This window comes from Agrilus planipennis, unplaced genomic scaffold (genome assembly GCF_000699045.2).
Source record: "Agrilus planipennis isolate EAB-ADULT unplaced genomic scaffold, Apla_2.0 scaffold52, whole genome shotgun sequence".
Lineage (NCBI taxonomy): Eukaryota > Metazoa > Arthropoda > Insecta > Coleoptera > Buprestidae > Agrilus > Agrilus planipennis.
This window is the reverse complement of record NW_020438883.1, coordinates 1,082,903-1,109,220: the sequence shown is the minus strand read 5'-3', so window position 1 is coordinate 1,109,220 and position 26,318 is coordinate 1,082,903. Positions and strand designations below refer to the sequence as shown.

Genomic DNA, 26,318 nt, shown 5'->3' with positions numbered 1-26,318 from the left:
CAAAAGGGAAATCTATTTTGTATTTTACATTTGAAATAACAAATCAAAAAAGTATTTGTATTTTGTATTTAAATACTTTCAAAAAAACCATATTGCATATCTCTACTTATTACACTGACGATGATTACTATTTACGATTAAAACATCAAACAGAGGCCCTAGCTCTAATATACGACGAGTTTAATCATGACTGATACTGCAGAAAAAATCTTTGAGATTAACATCACCGTAGATGGCGGCCGGTATAGTGACAATTCTGTAACATACCCAATGTGTGTCATTTTCACTCCTAACGAATCTCATGATACCTCATCTGTCAAAACCGATCCCATTGTTCAGACTCTAGGGGAAAACTTATCATCACACAACACATTTACACAAATGCAAAAATGTGAAAAACATAAAATATCCACATTTCGGCTTCAAGATATTACCCTAAAAAAATCATGAGTTTTTACGTTGTAGATACCTATAAAACTTTATTTTCGTTTGGTCAGCTATTCAGTAATGAGCTTCTCAATCAAATTTTCTGCATCTTCTTTGTTGTCACTGGCACAACTTTAATACTTTGTCCTTAACGAGTTCATAACGGAATGTGTACGATTACATCCAAATGGAATGCACCAGAAGATAGATCCTAGACGGCGCAGGGTGGCGTCGGATGGTGGCTCGACCCAGAGTTCGCGAGGGGTAAAAATTTACGACGTAGCATTAAGTGGCTGCAAGAGTCATTACTGATTTAAGTGGTGCTAAAGTTGCACCCATTGTGTTCGTTCGCTGTAAAAGCTTCTGTCTCGATTTTGATATACGATCGCCATTTAATTAATAAATAATGCATGTACTTTATACTAGATGCAGTAATAGTAGTAGTCAGAGAAGGATAAATTGTTCCATTTTATCGAATGTCTTTAAAATGATACAACGCGATGAGAATACATACACCATTATGATTATAACTGACCGTAATCCATCTAAATTTCGACGGTACCGTAGGAAAAATTTCCATTGAAGTTCAATGGGAATCAATGGAAAATTTGTAAATTCCATTCAAAACCATTTGGCATAAATGGAAAAATAATTGTTTCCATTTACAATATAATTCCTGGCCACATATACTATAAGCCTTTTTCGATACAGTTTTTGCTTGCCCAGGTACAAGAGTAGTGATATTGCCAATTAGGTGGTGGAAAATCAATAATCTAGTTTTACCTATGCGTGTATGTTGGGGGTACGTGAGGGACCACCACGGCAGTAGAGTGAGAGACAAGCAAGGTGGTAAGATGTTTGATTAAAACGGTATATTTCATTTAGACGTTGAGCATTTTTGCTTAAAAAAGATGGAAGACGTATTTATGGTGATTACACGAAGACGTTTGTATTTTGGAAGACGCGATACATTGAATATTGTATATAAGTTGTATATATTTAGTTCCTGTTTGTTACTCGTTTTGCTGTTTGCTGTTTATATTCATTATTATGTTTATTATATATGTATTCAACTACCCGGAGCCTTTTATTAAACAACCCCTACCCAAGTGAAAAAGACTACATTAGAAGCATTGTTTGATGATTTTGAACCATGCCAGAATATAGAGGAGGCCGAAGTCATCTGTGAGAGTGATGTAGTTTCATCAGAAGCAAGTGAAAAAAAATCTAAACACAATGATGAAGAGCCAGACATCCAGGCACGTGCCTTGGTTCAGGTACCTGAAGAACCAAATTCTCAACAAAATAATATGGATTATGGAAAAAAGCATGCTGATGAAGTTCCAATGGAACGCAATGGAATTTCCATTGAGTTCAGCAATGGAATTTCCATTGAGTTCGGGAATGGGAATCCCATTGGCAATTCTCCATTTATTACCATTTTTTATTATCAGTAGTAATTTAATGGCATTTTTTTAATGGAAATTGAATAGAAATTTTTCCTAAGGGGGTATCTTTACCGCTAGTGCATAATACTTGATGCCATTCTTACCTTAACCTAAGCATAAGCCCTTCGTGTGCAATACTTGACCTTTAACATTCTTCAGTAATAATTTGATGATGTATATGTGCTATCGGAAATGTATAAAATTTAGGAATTGTATGCAATTCCTAGGAAATGTACAAAGTTCCAAGACTATTTAGGAAATCTATAAAAGATTTTTTAATACACACATATCCTGGGAATTGTACACATTTCCTAGGAATTGTATGAAATTCCGATATTGTACTAGGAAATGTATAAAATTAATACTTTCTGTGAATAAAATAACATATACATATGAAAATGATCAGCATTATCACCTCTGCAACATAACCTAACCAAATAATGACGTCTCCGATGCATATAGGTACATCTCCAAACAGCCTGTTGTATTATTGCTTATTTAGTTTTACCTATAATATATATACAAATGTATAGATTTCCTAGGAAATGCGTCTAATATAATTTATTTCGCATATTTCCGGGCGATCTTAGGAATTATATTAATTTCCTAGGAATTGTATACAATGACGGATGTCATACATTTTCGGTGACATGTGCAACTAACTATACTATCACCGCCAGTTGGAGACGGGCTCTAACTAAAGATGACATCTTGGATATCGAAACATGTTCCAGCTTTTTTAAATATTTTTGTTATGGATTTGTTTAATACAGTCGAGTTAAATAAATGTTTCTATTGTCTTCAATCTCGCTAACAGTTTGAGCTTTCCAAAAAAGTTAAACTTTGATCGTTGCTAGTTTCTAATTAACGATTTTGTCTTTTTTTTAATAACTTCAAATTTAATATGTTGTGCTGGTATTATGGACTGCTTTAGAATTGTGGCATTAACGTCCGGCTGCTGACCTGAAAAAGTCCCGAGTAGAAAGACCGAGGTCAAAGGAGACACGCACTCGCCCCTCCCCAACGGTTATAATAAACTGGCCTGGCCGAACCAAGTCATTGTATTCCGTGCAGAATACGTTTCTTTTGTTCTCAAGTTAATTTGGCTTACAAACGATAATATACAACCCCCGGGAAGCCTTTTATTCTTTTATGAATGACCGCAATGGAGCCAGAGCTGGTTTATCTGAAATTTGAGAAAACCAACCCCTCTCGTTAATCATAACCCCCATAAATTATCGTAATTAGTTGGCTTGCGATTACCGCATCCTCATCTCTAAACATGTCGTAACTTTACACTGACGAAGGACTTCCCATGACGCATACCATCACTTTAAACTAACACTATCATGTTAATATGCATACAACAAATAAAGTCATATAAAAACCCTTTACAACCGAATTACTTAACACTTGTTATTGAGAAAGTAAAACAATTTGGGAAATTGTGAGACATACAACGGGTTATTGTTGAAATGAAACGAAAACCATTATTCACAAGAAGTTCTGCCGTTTTATTAATAAATATGGTCACGTCCGTCAGAGCAATAATGTTTACAACCCTCTTCGTCTAAAATAATGTTGAGATTTAGATAATCCTCTAAGATGGACGAATGCAATAAAATGCTGGAATATTCACGAAATCTGAATGCATACATTTCGCTGAGGACAATACCAAAATTTATTTGCTTTGATGAATTATACCGTTTCTTGTTTACAAAAGCTACTTAAAAAAAGTGAATATTAAATATAAAAGAAATTATGAGTGCTATCAGCACAGGGCGAACTGGTATTATGTGGTTAGTATCAGCAATTTCTTATGCTGAAGCGTACGATGTGTTGCATACCTATTTATAAACAACTCCTTAAAAATTAGTTTTTCGAGCAATTTTTCGAGTTGTTTCGAGCTGACAGTGACTTATAAGGGGGAAGAACTAGTTTATGTAATAAATATTCAACAATAAAATACTTTTTGATACGGTAGTACTACAGAAAAAATTCAAATGGAACTTAAACGAATAATAATAAGTTAGACTTATTTGTGAAAAGTTAGGGCAAAAAGAACTTTCTCTTTCTATTTACTCGTGTTTTTGCAATTTTCTGTAAAGGATAATTAGCGGGTAATATCAACAAATATCTCCATTTATTTCTGAAAATCCACCTTGCGAACATTAAAAATTCAAGTAACGTTTTAGCCTAAAAATCGACTGACTGTAATTTTCTGTTCTGTTCCCTAAAGTCGACGAGTCTTTCCCATTATAAACGCTTCATTTACCATTTCAATTTTCCACTTGACAACCCATTTAATGGCTTGACATTTTGTAAAACCATAAATATAGAAGCGTCTTTAAATTGACTCAGCAATATTAAATAGCATTTAATGTTTAACGGTAGGTAGCTGAAAGATCAAAGAACGTCTTATTAAAACAAAGAATCTTCTTTGATGTTTCGCAAAACTTTACAGAAACAAAATCACCTTGTCATATTGAAATATTGGAAAAATGCAGCTGTTTTTGAAAATTTCATTTACCTTAACTACAGACCGTAATAATGATAACAACGGAACGTTACAATGTATAAAAAATGAGAATAATGGCGTAAATGAAGTTACATATAAACCAGCAAAGTGAACGTTAATTGAAAGCCTTATTTTTAATTGTAGATATTTCGTTGACTGCGTCGTTCTCAATATTAAGAACAACGAAATTTCAACTAATTCGTAGAGGATTTGGCCGATTATCTACGGATCCGATTGAACTGTAGTCGGGTGATTATGAGAGTGATCGAAGTTAAGTGATCCGGACGGAACGGGATCGTAAATACTTCGTTATGTCCACTGAAATGACGTTGATCGGTATAAGTATTCCATTCCATAAAAAATAGATTGAGCGAAATTAACGTATTTAGTCAAAATGTCCACTTCGAGTGACGAGGACGCTGCAGTTGTGTAATAAGGAAGACGTAGGGGTTGGCTGCATCGCCTTTGGGTGCATCCTTACATTGACATTAATCGGGAAAGGACATTTTCAATTCCATATACCGAGTATTAAAAGAGAATTTTCATGTATCTATAGCACATGTATATCCCATCGTACATCTGTTAATAGATAAAAGAATAAAGACATAAGCCGATCGTATCTATGGCATGCATCGTCCACTCGGATCGGATCATATTGTGATTAGGTATTATCACACTTACATGCGTGCCCAATCTTCATTGCTTGACTGTCGTCGTTCCGACCTCAGTTTCACTGGCTTCGTGGGCAACCGATCTTACAGTAGCAGTAGTATTATAGTATTAGTCTGAAGATGTCGAAAGAATAAAGAGCTGTCGCAAATATACAAGACAACATGATTCGTAAAATCAGAACCGAGGGGTAAGCTTGGAGGCCTAAACCATTGTTTAAGATTTGGGAGGAGACCGGTTCGATTCCGGATCCATCTTCTGCGGATCACATAGGCAAATGCTGAGATAGTAATATTCCACAGATAATTTTTCACTCTCTTTTGTCTTCATTTTTTATTCCCAGGAGGGACTGCCCGCCCACGGGCATTAGTAGTTGATGGGAGTGGAGCACCCAAAAGGTTTTTTTTAGTAAAATTGAAAAAACATCAACTCATCCTCAAAAGTAACGAACTTGGTCAAACTCTGCATAAATTTCAACTGAGAAACCTTCCACTTTGTCTTCTAAGTGCAGTTACATCTTCTTCAACAACTGTTCTTTAGGTATGTGTTGGTGAAAGTCTGGTTTTTTGCCAATAAGTCAGAGCGTCGCGTTGTTGTTAGCATCCTGGAGAACTTTTTCGAGCAGAAAACAAATAATAGTCTTTATATAAAATTCATGGGATGAAGGCAGAAAAATTTTGGAGGACCGTGAATGATTTATAGTGAAAGACCCAAGTGGACATTGAGCGTGTGATCTTGTCGTTTTTTCCGGCTCAGGGCGTTCGTTTCGTCCTTTCAAACGAGACGCTGTACTTCATAAATCTTGCCATTTTATTTATTGTGTCCAATGACAAATGAAGGACAATATTTCATTACTTCTAACTTGGACCGATAAATCAAATTCCGAAATGATTATGTCATAAGCAAGGCAGTTCGATTCGTTCCCTTTTGCTACACGTAAACTCGAATATATCTGAAGGACTGTCTTTATAAATCACTTTTTATTGCTCTACGAACCGCGGCTAGTTCTCAAAACTTTTGACCTACATGCTTAATAACTGTTCCACATCGGCAGAGATTTACTCTCCGGAAGACAGCAATCAAGGGTGTGCAAAGTCTCGACATCCATAGCCAAAAAAACTCCAAAGAAAGCCACAACTTTACTCAGCCGTCACACTATCTTGAAATACGTACTGTCCAAAAACGAGCACAAATCGGAAAATTCTTCCTATTTTCAGTTTTGTTTTCTACTCGTAAAAAATAGAATACGAAAAGTTTAAAAATTGATTCACGGAGAAAATTTTGTTGTCTTGTGCCATTTAAGCAAATCAAAATTATGGGTAGTTTAAGATCTCATGGGCCCTGACCATGGGTTGTGCAGATGCGAAACCCTGCCTGTTCACTGATTTCTACTTCTCAGTAAAAATATTGGCCGCCTAGCGGTCATTGTATATAGATTATCTGGACTTGCCCTTTGTTAAGTCAGTGTTTTTGATGTGTAAATACATTTTTAAATACATGTACCATCAGGTATTATATGTACGGAATTCCAACATTCCTTATAAAATCATTTAGAAACCTAGAATGCGTTTCAGTATCTGGTGTCAAAAGATGTCAAAATGAAGATGATGGGAAGGTTATGGGATTTAAGTAAGAAATTATGTAAGGAAGATTGGGTAAAGAGAATGGAATCAACAAACAGGGTAGTTGGAAGAGGAGAATATAAGGAAGAAAATATGGAGGAAGAAGGTAATGGAAATAGGGGAAAAAGTAGATATGATTTAGAGAGAGAGTATTAAAAATTTTAAAAATCAGGCAGGAGCATGTGAGGAAGTGGCTCAGGGAACGGAAAGGTAGGAGAATTGGTGACGAATAGATGCAGAGAAATAGGGCAGGATTTAAAAAAAAAATGGAGAGGTTTAGATATGTGGTGGACATAGATAATATGGAGGGTGTTAAGATATTTAAAAAGAGGGTGGGAAATAAGTGTAATGGTAAGATTTAGGACAAGGAATGACTGCAGAGCATGTAGATATTTGGAAAAAGAAGAAATGTAGAAAATGTGAAAGGAAGAGAGCTTGAAGCATGTGTTAGAAAGATGTGAGAAGTGGTTTTCCATTTTTCAATGGTATGAATTGGTAAGGGAGGATGTGTGTGTAAACTAAAAGTGTTTTTGACGTGACAACGTCTTATAATTCGATGGAGCCGGCCGCACGCACGAAAAAACATGACTCATGCGGCGTTACCTCGCTCTGAGGCGTTCCATTTAAGGCTTGAAGTGCAAGCGAGAGCGCGGAACGAGCGACAAAGAGGGACAACCGGCCTCCGCGTTCGGCAGCGTTCGACATCTGTCTCTCTCCTACTTGAGTGAGCGATGCGTCCGCGTGGACAGCTGCTATACAATAATACATTTCCATTTACCTCCTTCTCTATATCCATACAAAATATCTATCAAACAAATAAAATTAAAATTTTCTTTTGAAAAATGAAACCATTCCATCAGTATTTTCTTATGACGTTGTCACGTTCAACTATCGTCAGTAAAGCGACTTTACTTACAGACAACCGATTTTTTATTTAACTACAGGATTGACGCGTAGGGTAGGTATAAGAGAATTAATTATTGTTTATGTAAAAGTGTATGTAAAAAGACAACTTTTGGTTAAATAAAATTGAGTATCGCATAACATGTTCGGTAAGCTAAAAATTGTTGGATGAATTTTCTGTTCGATGTGTATTTATTAATCCGCCGATCGTTACATTTTCCGTCCAAAGCTCCTAAGCCATTCGTTGTTTATCGAGTCAATATAGATTTATCTGTCAAAGGCACGACACAGGAACATCTAATGTTGATTTAAGAACGCCATGGAACCGAACTTGACACGCTACATGCAAGCCACGAAAGCCATTTGTGTCACTAAACGATTCGCTAAATTGCAGCAGGAATAAGCGTCACAATTACAACGACTAAAACAACCGAACACCCGTGCACATACACACCCACACGCTCACATGTTCCATCATGGATGTGTGTTAAATTAACTGTTATGAGAGATTAACTAGCCACGGTTGAACGAATTGTCGACTGTACTAAATCCTATGAAGTGTCAGCTTTAACGCGTGGTGCATACCAAAACGAAGCCGAATTTCGGAGATACAGTAGAGCAAGGCTATCAAAAACCACACCCTATCCGAGCTTCTCACACAAAATACAATACAATTACAACATCCATTGATTATGTCCGATACGTGAACCGTATCAAAATAATGTCAATCAAGGGTGTAATTAGGATTTTACTAAAAATTAGTGGTGTCCCAAAAAACCACTTGCAATATTACGTGATGAAATTTTAGAAGCTGAAAATTCTATAAGAAAAGTGTACCTAAGGGTATAGATTTACCAATTAGCAATTTTCATTGCTAAAGCTACGATAAAGTGAATCTCTATACGTATATAGAAGGGATGAATGCCAATTTATCTCCGGTTGCTTTTTCACACAGCCAGGACATCAACGAACAGTTCCCTCCGTATCTTTGACAAAAGTAACCCGACTCTTCAATCGTTAACTTTGTCATAGTTTTAGCAATGAAAATTGCTAATTGGTAAATCTACACCCTTACATGTTTCTTATAGAACTTTTACTCTCGAGATACAATTTTAAGAACCCTGCATATAAAGAAGCTCGTCATGACTAACTGAACGATGATCAACGCAAAACCGAAATGATTGGATCAGTTTCAATTAAATTTTGACATGTTATTCTGACTGTTACATAGAGGCAATTTTGCGAAAATTGCAAAAAAGAAAAGCAAACGTTTAAAAATTTCAAATAAAATCGAGTGAGATGACTTTCTACAATCAACGAAATTCTGCGAACGACATATATTCATCTATTTTTCATTAGAATCGTAGTCCTTTTATTGTTGCCAGGTGGATTTGACGAGTTTAATAAAATGTATCACGGTCAGACTCCAAATGATTATGAACAACTAGAATATTAATACTTATATCAAGTTCAGGTTCTTGTTATTGTTATAAACGAAAGGATATGTTAACTTTAATTACCTAGTCAGCTCTAATGAAGTTCCGACATGCTGAACGAAACGTTTGCAGAACAATAAATTAATGCCAATTCTTATATTGTTCTCATGAGAGTTTTATATTCTTTTGGTCTCCAATGGTCCCTAGCCCTGGTTATAATATAGGTGCAATGAAGCCCCTGGGGTGAATTACAAAATTAGTTTCTTTGAATAAATTGAAGAGCTAAAGAAAGCAACAATTTAGAAAATGAGAATTATTTAGAAATACGCGTATATCGAAACAATAACGGCAAGTAAAATGGTAGAGAATAAAGTCTTCCTATCCATATGTATAGAGGTAAGCACTGTGAGGTAATCTTCTTACACTCAAAATGGCAAGTTCAAAATATCAAGGACTGTTGTGTTTGAAGTAATATCCACTTGTTTTCGAACATACAAAGGAATTCTAACTACATCACTAGTGGTTCGTGTACTTTATCTGCCATGAGAATAAAGCATAAGTATTCAGTCTATCAACTAATAATTTCGACTCCCTCAGGATGAGGAGAATGAAGCTTTAGGGTTGATAACAAATCGACCTAAATATACATATTTTTTATTTCACCTATGCAAAAATTTCAACTAGTAACCGTTTAAGTGGTGGAGTCAATGATTAAAAAAAAGAAGGGCAGTGAAGTTGAGCGTCGCGATTCGAATTCGAAATTATGAAGATGCAGGGTGGTGAGACGGCTTACCGTCTCAATAGCTCCCTGCTATTTCTACATTCCCAAATTATCTAATAAGGTAGACTAATGTTATTATTATATTATTAAATTATTAATTAGCTGATTATTCTAAATTGTATAATCTTTCAAAATTACATTAAAATAGTTATATCTCAAAGTACATACATGCCTCCTTCTCTATATCCATACAAAATATCTATCAAACAAATAAAATTAAAATTTTCTTTTGAAAAATGAAACAGACTCTAGGGGAAAACTTATCATCACACAACACATTTACACAAATGCAAAAATGTGAAAAACATAAAATATCCACATTTCGGCTTCAAGATATTACCCTAAAAAAATCATGAGTTTTTACGTTGTAGATACCTATAAAACTTTATTTTCGTTTGGTCAGCTATTCAGTAATGAGCTTCTCAATCAAATTTTCTGCATCTTCTTTGTTGTCACTGGCACAACTTTAATACNATGTCTATCTCTTAGGGATAACCCACAATAACCATTTTTATCCTTTACTTTTTATGAGAAATAATGACTTATTTACGAAACGATTGTAGGCAATACAGCATTAATTCTTATCCAATTAAGTACCTTAAATACATTGTGCATTTAATATAGATCAATATGGCCCTTTACAGCATGTAATTTAAATGAATATTTTCAAAGATATTATAGATTTAAAATTGCGGCGGTACCGACCGGGAGGCCGGTTTGCATTGTCTAATGACAAAAAAACTGTGGATGTTGCATATAAAGACATTCTGGAGTATATTTAGTATGTTCAGGGGGTATCTTTTGAAGATTTTTCCTTTTCGATAATAATCTAACCAAAACAAACATACATTTAGTAACAGCATTGCACCCGTGCGAAGCTGGGGCGGGTCACTAGTATATCATAAAATTCGTTGCTGTATAAGTAGTTACTTACCTATATCTCAAAATAAACATAAAAATTTGTTTTATTGTTTCAAACTCTAAACTCATTCCAGTATCTAACTAGATTACGTCAAGCCGAAACAAAAGTTGATGGAATGTTATGACTTGCAGCCTGGGCTAAATCTCATGATTCAGTTGCGCAATGGTAAAATTAATTTGAGCAGCAAATATTTTAATACTCGGATAAACAACTACTTCTACTTCCTTTATTTCTTCAAATAAAAAGCATGCAGTTCTAATAATGCCACGCTCGTCCATATTCTTTGAATTTCGACACGGGGTGTTAATTTAAGTGTGTACGATTACTTCGCTTCTCTTCCGAGATTCTATATAAGACGGTGGAGATAATTAAATTCCTTTTTCCGCAAAAAGGGGCAATTTCTGTCTGGGAACGAGATTTATTTCGACCATTGTTCATTTCAGGGGTGATTATTACGCCGAAAGTCGAGATGTCTTGGGGCGGTGCTTACTCCGCAGTTATTGCTATCCCGTTACTTCAGAGGCGGAGTTGAACCGCGCCTTACAAGCATTATATTAAAAACGGGAGCGCAATTAGCCCAGCTCAACTTAGGTGACAGTTTTATAATCTCGACACCGAAACCTGGATTTTTCACAACTATTAAAAAGACGCACCTAAGATTTCGGCTTAACATGATTTATTAGAGAAAGGTTTATAGTAATCGCAGCTTACTAAGCTAGAAATATGTAATACGCATCTATCATGGATATAAAAAGCAACTGTTATGGCACGTTAACAATATACCTCCTTTATACAAGACGAAGCTCCAAATCCACTGTAATAAGTAACGGTCAATGTTTTTATGAAGTAAAGATGTAGCAATCAACAAACAGATGTAGTTTTACTGATACTGTTCTGATTCTAAAGGTCGTCGTGTGTTAGAGTTGCTTCCTAACATTTCGCTAACACGAGTGACGAGTTTCTTCAGCCTTATCTAACCACCTCCCCAATAAGAAGTATGGTATCATCGGGACCCTGACTGAACGAGCTAAAAAGAATTGCGAACCGGAAAGTCTTCAGGTGGAACTCGAACACTTAAAAAACACCTTCGAAGAGAATGCTTACAAAAAGAGGGAGATCGAGAGATTAATGAACGGATTAAAGACACCACTACATCTCTAGTATATCTATCACAAGTTCCAAAGGTCACGAATCGAATTCGCAGAATCCAGAAAAGATATGACATCAGAACCATTTTCAAACTTACGAAGAAGATCCAGCAGACCATTAGATTAGCTAAGGACAAAAGGGACTCTCTTTCATTCTCAGAGGTCAACCGCATACCCTGTTCTTGCGGAAATGTCTACATAGGAACCACCAAGAGGTCGATGGAACGAGACTCAAAGAGCACAAAGCAAGCTGCCAGCTAGGACATTGAATGGTTGAACACGCACTGAGCGACGACGACAACAAAATACTTTTAATGGACTGCAAATTGCTAGAAGGATGGTTAGGGAGGTCATCAAGATCCAAAAATTTCAACAAGAAAGAAAAGACCCTCAGATTCAACCAGATTTGGAATCCGATCCTCAGCTCAATCTCCACCAGATTTGGAATCCGATCCTCAGCTCAGTCTCAACCAGATTTGGAATCCGATTCTCAGGAAGCAACAAGAAGGAGGAAACCTTCAGACTCAACCAGATTTGGAATCCAATCTTCAGGAACCAACAAGAAGGAGAAGATCCTCAGACTCAACCAGATTTGGAATCGAATCCTCAAGAACCAACAAGAAGGAGTAGACCCTCAGACTCAGCCAGATTTGGAATCCGATCCTCAGCTCAGTCTCAACCAGATTTGGAATCCGATTCTCAGGAACCAACAAGAAGGAGGAGACCCTCAGACTCAACCAGATTTGGAATCCGATCCTCGGGAACCAACAGGAAGGAGAAGACCCTCAGACTCAACAAAATTTGGAATCCGATCCTTAGTAACCAACAAGAAGAAGAAGACCCTCAGACTCAACCAGATTTGGAATCCGATCCTCAGGGACACACGGCAGCCATTAGACCCGAATCAGAACAGCCTCAGTTCATCTACTAACCACGAAAGCCTTTACCAATTTGTACCAATAACCCTAAGCTAATGTTCATGAGATCCCGAACTACCTCTCTCTCTCTCTCTGACGTCACGTTGAGATGTTCGATGACTTAGCCCCGCCATTTTGATAAAAATTAAAAAGAAGAGTTTTCATGAATTATACTATTAGCAACAAACTATTTAATTATTCAAAACTAAATTAGTCCAACCATTTCTGAAATAAATTCATATGAATTGCTTTTCGTTAACATAACCTAAATCGTAACAATTAAAATATGAAAGAACGAAATCTAATCTACTTTCCGAATACTATAACGGCCTATTCAAAAACGGCTAAATTACTGAATATAACGACATATTAAAAAAACATGTTTTACCTGCAAGACTCTTTCACATAAAGTCATAAATTACTCTCTTAGGTGCTTTCAAATGCACCTTAAATAAACATTTGAACTACGTAGGTACAAGTTGCTGCTAAGAAACGGAAATACAAAACGATGTGAAAAGGAAACGATAGAAGTTTAAGCAGGAACGTAGCAAAGAACTTTGAGGTTGAAAGCAATATCTTGGATGTTTGAGTTCGGTGTACGTCTTTATATTTTCCTTTCTTGTCGTATTCGGTCCGTTGTACGTAATAGGGACGCGTTTGTTTCCAGCTATTTGAACGCCTTTATAACAATTCTTTTATTCCTGTTCAATAAAAGAAGCAACGAAAATTGAAACTCTCTAACGGTGGGTGTATACTACGCCATCTCTTGTAAAAAATAATACATTAATGTAATCTTCAAGTAAGCTCATTACAAAGCCATAGTCCAAAAAAAAATGCACTATTTTCTTATCAATTATCACTAACTGTAAATAGTATAATGAAAAGCTACGTTATAGAAGTTTAAATCTGGTAGATAACTTTACTTATGTCAATCACGACAAAGGTATATTTCCCAAAATTTATTCTCATATTCTACTGCATTACCGGCCTTTCCCGGTGACGTAATTGTCACAAAAGCCTAATTACCATGCCGCCTACCTGGCCTACCCCTGCGCTACAACCGAACTTGTACACAACCACTTTCTTTAACCATTTTAAAATCTAACTTATTTACCTTTTTTTAATGCATTCTCCTTAATAATTCTAACCTTCCTATTTTTTATTCGGTTGTAGTTTCTTTCCCTACTAATTTTTATCTATTTCCCACTGTTTCTTATTCCTTTTCTGAGTGTTCTATTTTCTATTCTACAATCACCGTTCTTTTTTCTAACTTCAGTTTTTCATGCAAGATCTATCCGTTTTCGTCATCTGTTTATTAGTTCTTCACCACGTAAGTAACGTTTTATCGTTACCCTTCTCTACCTGCCCCACTCCCAACCCCTCTTTTTTCCAACCCTTGCTTGGTACTGGGGCTTGTATAAATAACTGATGCTTTCCTCAGTACCAACCGAGCGGCATGGCCTAGAGGTTTAGACCATTGCTTAGCATTCGAGAGGACGCTGGTTCGATTCCAGAGGCGGCTGCCTTGGTCCAAGTTTTTCTGTGGTTTCCTTGAATCACTTAGGCAAATGCTGAGGCAGTAATATTACACAGATAATCTTTCATTATCTTCCGTCTTCATTTCGTCCGTCTCATCTTTCTCACCCGAACCACCACCCAACCATTCCCACGATTCCTGAAAGCAGGCTGAAGAGGGCCTTCCGCCCTACCTTCCGGCGTAGTCCGAAGGAACTGCCCGCCCACCCGCATTACTGGCTGGTGGGAATGAATCACCCAAAAGTTAAGTTCTCAGTTCCAACTTCCCTTCAGAGTTGGGCCACCTTCTTAGCAGTTCATCTCCCCAACCTTCTTCCCTCATCTCTTTACCTCCCACTCAACCCTCTCCCCTTTCCCAAACTTCTTCCATCCTCTCCCGGTAGTCATAACCGCCAGGTTGATCTACCAACTCGAGGAGGGTTTTTAGTCGATAAATTGCAGCAAGAACTAAGAGATTTGCTTTTAGATTATGCTGTTAATTATGAAAAAAGGTTTCCAAGTTTTCTAAAGCTATTCTTTTAAAATCTTTATTTGCTTTTAATTAATTTCACCAATTCAATTAGTATTTTTAATTCTCTAATTAGTTTAGTTAATATTGCAGAAGCGTCATTATAAGTGCGAAGCTTGTTGGCAAAATTCCACCGATTCATTTTTTAAACGTATCTGTACAATTTTTTTTGCCCTCCCGGATCAACCGTGTCGACCTTCGGGATATCCGTTAATCGGAACGTGCGAAAGAATTACCTGCCGATTTGCCCTTTTCGTGAACCGAGTGGTGTCGAGCTTATCGGACCCGTCCGCGTTATGTGCTCTTATCGTGAACGTGACCAGCATTTATTTGTTTGGGTTTACAAATTCCAAAGGGCCGAAAGTCGTGGAATGGATTCTGATTGCCAATCGCGCGAAAGAAGCAATTCTCGTTGGAATGTGTGCGGTGGTGAGGTCTGACACTGCTCGAATCACTGAAAGTTCTTTCAACTGTTAAGAATGCGCCACTTTAACCCGGCGAACAGCCGAGGGCTTCTTATCTACACATATTTTAAGGAACCGTAAATTATACTTTAGAAATGGAACGCAAAAAGAATATTGGCAATATTTCTTTCAAATTTTCACTTTTATTTACTTCAGAAGTACGGGAAAATGAGCACTTTTAGCGAGTGTTTTAAAAAGTAGAAAATTGAGAGAAAAGTTTTCTTATGATGGACGAGAATGTTTTAAGCGGACGAGGGTGAAACTTGTATATTTTTGACGTGACAACGTCTTATAATTCGATGGAGCCAGCTGCACGTACGAAAAAACATGACTCATGCGGCGTTACCTCGCTCTGAGGCGTTCCATTTAAGGCTTGAAGTGCAAGCGAGAGCGCGGAACGAGCGACAAAGAGGCACAATCGGCCTCCGCGTTCGGCAGCGTTCGACATCTGTCTCTCTCCTACTTGAGTGAGCGATGCGTCCGCGTGGACAGCTGCTATACAATAATACATTTCCATTTACCTCCTTCTCTATATCCATACAAAATATCTATCAAACAAATAAAATTAAAATTTTCTTTTGAAAAATGAAATCATTCCATCAGTATTTTCTTATGACGTTGTTACGTTCAACTATCGTCAGTAAACCGACTTTACAGACAACCGATTTTTTTTAATAGAAATCTACCTATTAAGCTATTATTATAAACAGCTTTGGTTAGAAGGAGCACATTTATGTTGATTATCGTAGTTATGTTAAAAGATTAACAATTACGTTTCCAGCCAGTTACTCGGTTTCTATTCAGGATTTCTGAAGTACATTGCGAAAACTCGTAACGTTAAACTACATTACACTATTTCTGGTTCGTTGGGTTCAAAAGGACAAGAAGATCGAGGCCCAGTCGTGAGATTTCATCCAGAGATTATCTCAGTACAGCAAATACGGCCGGGAACTGACGACAGTGAAGTAGCGATGCAATTTCTACAAAGTCAGAAGTTGTTCTGCGACAAGGGGCAAGTGAAGTGGAGCGTCATCTTGGCCGAGAGAAGGAAGCCTTCCCATTTCTTCCGGGAATTAGGCGCAATCGAAAAATTTTGTTTAATCTACAGTGCAACAGAACTCAAAGAACAACTACAATCATTGAATTCGCTCGAGCTTGAGACTCCGAAGAGGCTCATCATATACAAGCATATAAAGATTATTTTTCTGTTAACATAATACTTTAAAAGAAACCTTCAAGATGCTTTATTTAAGTAGGTTGTATGGATTTGTAAGCAGGAAGGCACTGAAGAACCACAAATAAAATGGAATTGTTGATTTATTTCAACTGGGTATCAGAGATTATATCTCACACTTCATCAAAAATAAAAGGGGCAAGAAATTAAACTAACTATACTTCGTTTACTTTCTGTAGCGATGTGACCTTCAGTTTGACCGGCGCAAAGTAGAAAAGAACAGCACTAGGCCAGAAAAGAAAGGAGACAACTCTCGGTCAAACTCTTAACCGGTGAGGAGCGTATAATCTGTACAGTACTGCACGGAAAAATTGACTATTTTATCCACTACAATTGCATTGCTTAAATGTGCTGTTATTGGTACTATTTACTACTGAAAATATCAACGAGATGTCTATTTATATTTAAAGACATATTAAAGGTTTCAACGCTAGTTTTCGACTCGCACTACTATTCATGATTGAACAAAATTTATGGCAGGTACTGTATGAAAAAGTATGTTTAATGGACAACAGTCGAGAGTATAATGAGTTTTTTTCTCCCTACCTACGATTTTGCCAGCGCGCATCCAAGACATTGGAAGGGACACAACGCTACAGAAAGTAAATGAAGTATACAATCGATTACAATTATATTAAACTTAGTAAAACGCTTGTCATCCGCTCAATTTTTAGACGCACAACTACAATGATGTCGGTGGTAGATGTATAAGATCAATTAAAATTTGAGAGCAGGTAGAAATACGACAAATTTCTTGATTAACAATGAATTCTCACTGATACATCATGAGTTGTTTCGATAAGTCGTCAACTAAATCGAAAATGCTAAGTACATAAATATTAATAAAGTAAGTGGTACTATATCATCTTCTATAGAAGTCTATTGCTATTGGTAGTTTAGAATGACATGGACTTTCAGATATAGCATTCGTACTGTACATTTAGAAAACGATGACTCGGTTGTTATTTACTTAATTCTTACCATGTGCCTCTCTGTACAATCAGGGATGGAGATTGAACTCCAGACAGACTGTAAAAGGTGACGGTTAATATTTTTAGGAAAATCAACCACGGCGGAGTTTTGTAATTGCGTCACCTAAGGCCAAGGTTTATAGCATTCTGATTTACCTCTAACTGTAAAATCAACTGTTTTTCTCTTAAAAAATAACCAGTCCGATTATCTTATTGAAGAGCTTACATCTATTTCGGAAAAACATTTTAAAAAGATTGTAAATCGTATTTTAGTTACTCAGGATGCACTTAATCTCAATGTCTAAGGATTTCCTAAATCAATATGCAGTACTAAAAAATTACAAAGTATTTGTTTTCATATTTCTGGCCGTACTTTCGAAACATTAGATATGCAGAGGGATAAACTGAACCACACGCAGAAGTCGCGAAAATGCCGTACAATGCTGCCAATGTACCCTTTCGAGCTGATCGTGTTTTCGGAATTATAATCGCTCGCAGGACAAAGCGACCACGTTAATTAATTTCCGAAACTGCGAAGTTGCCTGTAAACTGTTAATTTAGCTGTTATCTCTAGTAGCCAGTGGATAATTTCATTTTAAGTGGTCGCCGCTCGTCCTTTCGCAGATGCTTGCAACTAAACGCGGAGATGTTAGCAATCCAATTATATCTCGGATATTGAATATCGATTCAACGATGGAACAATGAATTCCGAAATTATGCAGACGTATGTGCCTCCGTATTCATGCATCAATGTATGCTCTCGTCGCATGTCGTCAGACAGATAAGGCTTAATGGTACACTTGTCATTTAGAAGCAGCTACGTGAAGGCCTGCACATGATAATTCCAATTGCAAAACCACCAGGGATTACACGAAATTAATTTCGATTGTCCTGCAAAATGTACCAAAGAATCTAATAAATAGAAATCATGTGTAAGCTATTATCTGCGTTAAAGGCGAATTGTGAAGGTACCATAGATAGAAAAGACTATAACTGAGGAGGTATTAGAAATAGTCGAAGAAAAAATGATTTAATAGAAGCACATAAGGGAGGACTGGTGCTGAGTGTCTAACCGTCTATTAAACTGGCGATCCAATGTTGTAATTAATAAGAAAAAAGAGATATAGGACAGTAGGACACCTTCGGAAACATGAAGGGCTAGACATTCTAGAAGCAGAAATATTCGTGAAGGAGGACAGTGAAGGATCTAGATTAGATTCCTGTTCAGAAATTCTTAGGGATGTCGGACGTTTAGTTTTATGAAAATGGGGAGATTGGCCTAAGATAGGAAGAAATACAGGTACGTGCCAACCGATCTTTGGGCTGACGAGCCCCGATGATGAAATTACTAAGGAAAAGGAGATATGGGCAGGACATTTTAACTGACATGATAGGACTGAAACAGATATACCAGAGGCAGAAGCATTCATGGAAGAAGGCAGAGAAAGAACTACTTTAGATTACTGTTCACAAATACTATCGGGATGTCAGATGCTGTAGTTTTATGGAAATGCGAAGATTAGTCTAGAATAGGAAGAAATGGAAGTGTGTGTTCAATAGATCTTTGAACTGTCGAACCTACGATGAAGTCACTAAGGAAAAGGAGATACAGGATGGTGGGGCACCTTCGGTGACATGATAAGCCTGAAAGAGACATACCAAAAGCAGAAGCATGACTGAAGGGAAGCAGAGAAAGAACTACTTAAGATTATTGTTCACAAATACCTAAGGATTTCGGGATGTCGAATGCTGTAGTTTTATGGAAATGGAAAGATTCGTCTAGAATAGGAAGAAATGGAGGTGTGTGTCCAACAGATCTTTGGACTGATCATCCTACGATGAAGTCACTAAGGAAAAGGAGATACAGGATGGTGGGGCACCTTCGGGAACATGATAGATCTGAAAGAGACGTACCAGATGCAGAAGCATGAATGAAAAGGAACCGAGAAAGAGCTACTTTAGATTACTGTTCACAAATACTTGGGGATTTCGGGATGTCGAATGCTGTAGTTTTATGGAAATACAAAGATTAGTCTAGAATAGGAAGAAATGGAGGTGTGTGTCCAACAGATCTTTGGACTGTCGATACTACGATGAAGTCACTAAGGAAAAGTAGATATGGAATGGTAGAACATTTTCGGTGAAATGAAGGTTGTAAGGAAAAGGAGATACAAGATGGTAGATCACCTTCAGTGTCATGACAGGCCTGTCAGAAACATACCAGAAGTAGGGGTGAAGTGGGAGAGAAGAAGACCTACATAATATTACAGTTCACAAATACTTAGGGATAGCGGATGTTGTGGTATTATGGAAATGGCTCAGTATACTAAGGGGGGGTGGTGCGTGTTCAGCCATTGTTTGTTAATCTTTGAATAATGTGAGAGTTTGTTGTGTATTGAATTTTAAAGTGACCATTTAAATGCTTCCTTGTATATACTTCTACGTTCATTGTGAGTATAAAACGTAGAGGTAATGTTGAATAACGCCGATAAATTTATAAGGTAATATGTTAAATATTGCACGTAAACAACAATCACACTTGCCCGAGGATCTTGCCCGAGAATTTATTGCGACAGTAAAGGGCGTATTATAAGTTCGCCGTATTCCCGCGGGCGAATTTTCCCGCACCTGCAATACAAGTGAGACGTAAGTCGAACGCTTTAGTAGAGGAAATAACGCCGTCGGCTGAAAATTAAAAATTTACATTTTTCTAAGGACCTCTCGTCGGCTCAAGAAGAATAAGACAATGTTTATGAATAATACATGAAGAACAAGGGACTGTTTCCGCCTTCATATGCTAACGATGTTCCGATTTGGATATGATTAAGACATTTTCGGGCTTTTGTTTTTGTGTTGAAAAATTTTGCATAATGTATGCAGAACTCGTGTTTAAATTGCCCGTGTTGTCGAGCTACAAGCTCGTCGACGATTCGACTCCATCTACATATAATAAGGTTTTACGAAAATTTCAACAGTCAAGAAGGAGACGGATGGATCCGCGGAGGCAGAAAAATCGATAGTAGTATTTTATTATTAAAGACGTAAGTGAGCGACTGCAGTGATTCTGATATTAGATGACACTACTCAGCATACTGCATTTTTTATTAGATAAAAATCACTCTATAAGAATTTCCCTGTTTTCAATTGTTTACACAGATAAACCAAGTACATTATTGGAACGTAATATTCTAAAATTCTATTCTATTCTAAAAAATCTACATGTCATCAAAGTGAGTTTCTTGTTTTTGTGAAAATGAATAGATAAAGATCGATGCTAATTCGTGAGGATATTGATTCTTGTAATCCCATATTAACGAACAACAATCAGATGAAAATTTATTGTTTTGTTAAATTTAAATACAGTGGATTTCATTTATTACGAACTTGGTTACAGCGACCATTGTGCTATAGCGACGTCATATGTAAGTCCCTTGAATTTAAAGCATGCTTTAGTATAAAATTCATGTGGCTGTAGCGACTTCGGATGTAACGCCGAGTTTGGGTGTAGCGACCGTTTTTAATTTAATCATTTGTAACAAATTCCTAATAATCTCATGCAGATATAGCGTCCGGAGTCGGCCGCTAAAGACACAAAGAGCTTTCTTATCTTTTGTTTACATTCACACAAATAGTCAATAAGTGTGATGACCTTTACCCCTGTTTCTAAGTAGCAACTGTGTTTATTAAACTTTTGAATAAGTGTGACTTCCAGATGTACATTTACTGTTAAAAAAAGGCGAAAATTGTTTCGAAATTGAAAAATAGTGTGTATCGGTATCTTCTTTAACTTTGCCTGTAACGACTTCTGGATATAACGACGAAATTACAGTGGTCCATTCGTTGTCGTTATGCCCGTAATCCTCTGTATCTCAAAAATTTTTCATTTCACTGGATTTTGAGATTCGAAAAACAATGAGATTTTTCTGAACATTCTCGTTATATCCTAGACAAAAATTTTCAGTCGCTCTCCAGTCTCTCAGAGTCTTTCAGCGTCTCTGAGAGCGTCTCTCACAGTCTCTAAGTTATTGCCTGGGTGTTTTTATGGATCTCTCACAGTCTCAGTATGAGAGACTCGAACGATAAAATTGTTAATTCAGAGATTCGAGTCCCTCACAAAGAGACTGAATGAATTAAACTAAAAAATTGAGAGACTCCAGTCTCTCGTAGAAAGACTGAGATCTCTGAAATATGTTAACTTAACCATGTCTATCGAGACACCACTTATTGAGAGAGTCGAGTCTTCGTTCAGAGACGCTAAACAGTTTTTTTAACAGTCTCTCCCAGCGACACCAGAGAGACTCGATGAGAGACGGAGACTCGAGTCTCGCTTTCAGAGTCTCTGAGAGACGGAACATTTTTATCTCAGGTACATATGATTAAAAGATATTCAACGACAAAATATCTTCTAAAAATCTTCAGATTCTTTCCTTTCTAAAAATACTCGGTTCAAAAGGAAACCACCCCAATTGCTTGCTATTTTTTAAAATTCTTAAGATTTTATATGGATATTGTATTTCATAAGCTTCAAAAGCATTTCGCAAATAGCGCCGCTGATATTAGAATGCAAAGGCAGCTGAACGCATAAATTTAAATAATAAAATGCAAAGCCTTCCTCTTCGTAATAACTTTTGGTTTACAACACAACAAAATTAAAAACATAAAACTGACAACTTCTGTAACGGCCAATATTATTCAATACCTCACCACAAACATCATTCGACGAACGATTATGACGGATTTTGTTGTAAAATGATGAAAACACAATTTTGAAATTGAACAATCGAATTCATTAAACATAACCGGACGTCAGTTATTTTTAGTGGAAGTAACATTAATAAAACTGCAATTTTTAATGAGCGAACATTATCATGTAAACGATGATATTACCAACGAGTTCCATATTGTTGCAAATCGCGTACCCCACATTAAAGGATAAATTTGCGGTGATAAATATCGTCAAATGTGCAATATTGACCAACATTGATTGGATTATTGTCAAATAATGAAAGAATTGTTGCACCAATAGATATATCCAAACACAAAACTGATTACAATTTTAAATGGTAGTGGGCATGGTTCCACAATGATGATACTACAGCATTTTACATTGTTTTATTAATTAAGAACAATTGTACAAGATTATGTGACTGTATAATATTGTAATGTGGAAGTGGAAAGACAATGGTATACCGTATTGATGGAATTAATCGAAATTGATCAAACCAAAGTATATATATAATACTTAGAGTAGAATCAAAAACATGACAACAGATGTTGACGTCATTGAAATCCGTCATTGTATACAAATCCTAGGAAATGTATATGATTTCTAAAATCGCCCGGAAATGTGTGAAATACATTATATTAGACGCATTTCCTAGGAAATCTATACATTTCTTAAATTGCAATCGGCAATGTATTACAGGCAATTGTAATGAAATGTATAAAATGTAAACATTTCTCAGGATATGAGTGTATTAAAAAATCTTTGAAACAATATTTTATACATTTCCTAAATAGCCTCGGAATTGTAAACAATTCCTAAATTTCTTACATTTCCGGCAACATAAACCTACATTAACTAAAGTTATACACACGTAATATGTAATGGATATCTGTAATCGTTAATCAACAAAATAAACGTTTATAAAAATATAAAGCACTAACAGTACGTGCTCATTAGATCATTAAAAACTTAAGACAGATAGGAATGAAATCCGAAAGTATTGTTTGCTAGCTTATATCCGAAGCTTCGCGCTTGTTGATGTCCTAAATACGTGTTAAAGACCATCAAAAACAATAATTTGATAAATTTGTTCTGACCAGGATCATCAGGATAATGCCAAAGTTTCTAATTTTCTAGGTCCTTTATCGAGATTAAAGGACTTTTTTATATCCCTATTCTGGATAAAAGGTGCCCTATGTCCTTTTCTGCATCCCTGACAATTTGTGTACAAAATTTTATGACAAACGCTTCAGTATTTAGAGCGTGAAATTGTAATAAACAAATTTATAATATTAGTTACAAAACAGGCAGGGATGGAATATTATTTGTCAACGAAATCGGAAGTTATTGTTTATCACCTAATATTTTTTTATGTTTTGCATAATAGTCTTCTTTCTTAGTCCTTATACAATTATTAAGTCAGGTAAATCCTCGTCACTCTTCTACCAACTCTATCTTATGAAGGTATACTCATTATCAACGGTTCAAAATTTTCAAAACGCATAACAGCAAACCATATACCTATCTAATTTAAATACACAAATGATACATCTCTCCGACTAATACCGACTTCGGAAGTACTAAATATATATACTGCCAATTTAAAGCAATAGTCCACAACAACGGCGAAAAATCGATTTTTAAGACATTGAGCATTAATTTCCATTAATGAAATTTATTTTGTTCACGGTATACAGAGGTCTAGTATAATATATGCTAGGTTTCCATAATGTGTAATTGACACTATTGAGATTCTACTGTACGAATCGTTGAAGAGAAGAATATGTATTACAAAAAGACTTACCAGTCAGAAGATTCAGCAAAATAAATACATGCAGATTGCATTTCTTCCTGGCAGTGATGTCAACGACCATATTTGTGTAGTGATTTTTCATTTGAAGTACACCAAACCAGAAGGAGATGTCATCATATTGAACGCACACTTTTTTAGTTGTTGATTTCGTTCACTATAGATACGTATTGGAACCTGCAATTTAGGGAAGGACAAACTTATAGATAATGTCCAAATCGTCCGATAAAATAGTTAAGAACTGTTATTATATTGTAGCTATCTTTGGTCCACTATTTCAAAAGGATATTAGGAACAAATGAGGATTTTTAAATATTTAAAACCGAGTAGGACCCTTAACTTAAAATTTTCGTTACGGAGGAAGAACCTTGACCAAGGAATAATTGAAATAACAACCTCGTCCAATTTTATTGTCGACAGAATTAATTTATTGTACTCTCACTGTGAAACATGATTAATGTTCTCGTCCATCAATAAAAAAAGAGTCAAAACTGATAAGTTTGAAAAACAAAATACATAAAACAATCCCAGCGTATTTATTTATAATTAATTATCAAAATTACTTTACTGTTATTTATGTGTAAACCAAGAACAAAAAAACAAGGAAAAGGGCAGAATTCAAAACTTCGACTATGTATAACACAACATTTGATTGATTACCGGAAAACACGTAAGAATTCAGGAAAAAGTAATTATGTTAATGCATCAACAAAAACCATGTTGCTTTTTTAGAAAAATTGATTAAAAGTAAAAAGCCTTTTAACTGATATTGTACACAGGTATAAGACATTTTTTTATTCGAAGTTAAAAAGTGCTATAAAAAGATTTTAAAATGAATGACATTTGGAAATTTAAAGATGCTCGAGCTCATTGATTGAAAATTTCGAAATACGAGATAGAGCACAGTCAGAACTTCTTCTTATACCATTGATGAATTTCGAAGCTATAAAAATAAATAATGTAAAAGTTGTAACTGCTATAGGTAGATATAAATCTTTTATGTTCGGCGTCTTTAAGTGGAAAGTTTTTTAAAGGCAGGTTTGTTAGTCATTAATTCATTTTTTTCGCATTGTGACGAATGAAAAATATTCCTTTATATAACTGGTGCTCTTCATTGTTTAAATATAAATTATTACTTTATTAATTTATATAACTCTGCAACATTTTACATCTTAAGAATGTAACAAATCTATCTTTCTATTAGCTTTTATTCTACATGAATAAATAAGCCATTTATCGAAATATGCAATTTTGGTTTTGTAAAGAGAAAAATTATTATTATTGCAGACAATTGTTGTTTTATCGGTCCACTGAAGTTATCCAATTGGAATAGCAACAATGCTCTTGAATATACTCCAGGCTATTTAACCAAAATAGTGTATAAGGGAAAATGGATAATTTGATCTTTCACATCGTATGTTTATATGATGCGTTTCAAAAGAAACAATGGAATGGGAGATAGTTGAAAACATAACATTAAATAAAAAAAGGAAGAGCAAATAGAACCATAAAACATGATAAAGTGGAATAATAAAGGATATAGATACGCAAATGTTTTTTTTGAAACAATAGAAAATCGGTCTCAATTAGACTGCAATTGAACGAGGATGTTTTGTTTTATTGTAACCCATAATGTTTAAAGTATCTTTAAGTTTCTAAGGATTTCCAATAATTTAATTGAGGACCAAAAGAAAGCTCTAACACAGCAAGGATAATTCCATATGACCCACCTCACTATTCACTTTTCTTTATTCAATGGCATTCCCCCGTACAACCGTCAAACGCGAGCAATCATAAATCATCGCCGTTGCAAACTGTTTTTTTCTTATCAAGCCACGACGCTAGTGGTGTAATAATGATCACATACGTGCATGGGTCTAGACCAAGAGCGTCACGAACGCGGAAAACCAAGCGAGCGGGACACCGCGACCGTCAATTTTCTTCGCAGGTGGGAGTAGCGGTAGAGCAGGAAAATCGTCGCGGACGTTACTACCGCTCGCTCTTTCGGCCGCTAGTTTACCGGACGGACGCAGGAGCGACTAAAATTTCAGCAAGGCGCCGTTATCCTTTAGTTGTTACCAGTACGAACGTACGCGGTGCTACTGGCGCGAGCGGCGGCAAATTCGAGCAGCGTCGCCGCGCGTCGCACGGGGTACGCCAGCTACTCACTCGCCACTCCCACTCTCACTGTCATCGTCAGAATAGTAAGCGAAATCGCCTCAATTGCCTCCTCAATATTGCCTGCTTCTACTTATACTTTAACCACCAATATTTGTATT

General features: G+C 36.2%; 1 protein-coding gene across 2 annotated transcripts in view; it reads right to left on the bottom strand.

Annotated features, from left to right (window-relative positions):
- Nucleotides 1-26,118, bottom strand: part of LOC108734667 (titin-like) — a 285,054-nt gene extending 258,936 nt beyond the window's left edge. For both annotated transcript variants that reach the window (XR_003232563.1, XM_018466310.2), the window contains exons 1-2: nucleotides 25,770-26,118; nucleotides 24,034-24,216 (exon numbers count right to left, since the gene is read on the bottom strand). Coding sequence is in view for 1 of the 2 variants with exons in the window: in XM_018466310.2 (XP_018321812.2) it covers nucleotides 24,034-24,124 (91 nt within the window). In the remaining variant the exon portion in view is untranslated. The remainder of the gene's footprint in view (nucleotides 1-24,033; nucleotides 24,217-25,769) is intronic.
- Nucleotides 26,119-26,318: the final 200 nt, after the last annotated feature.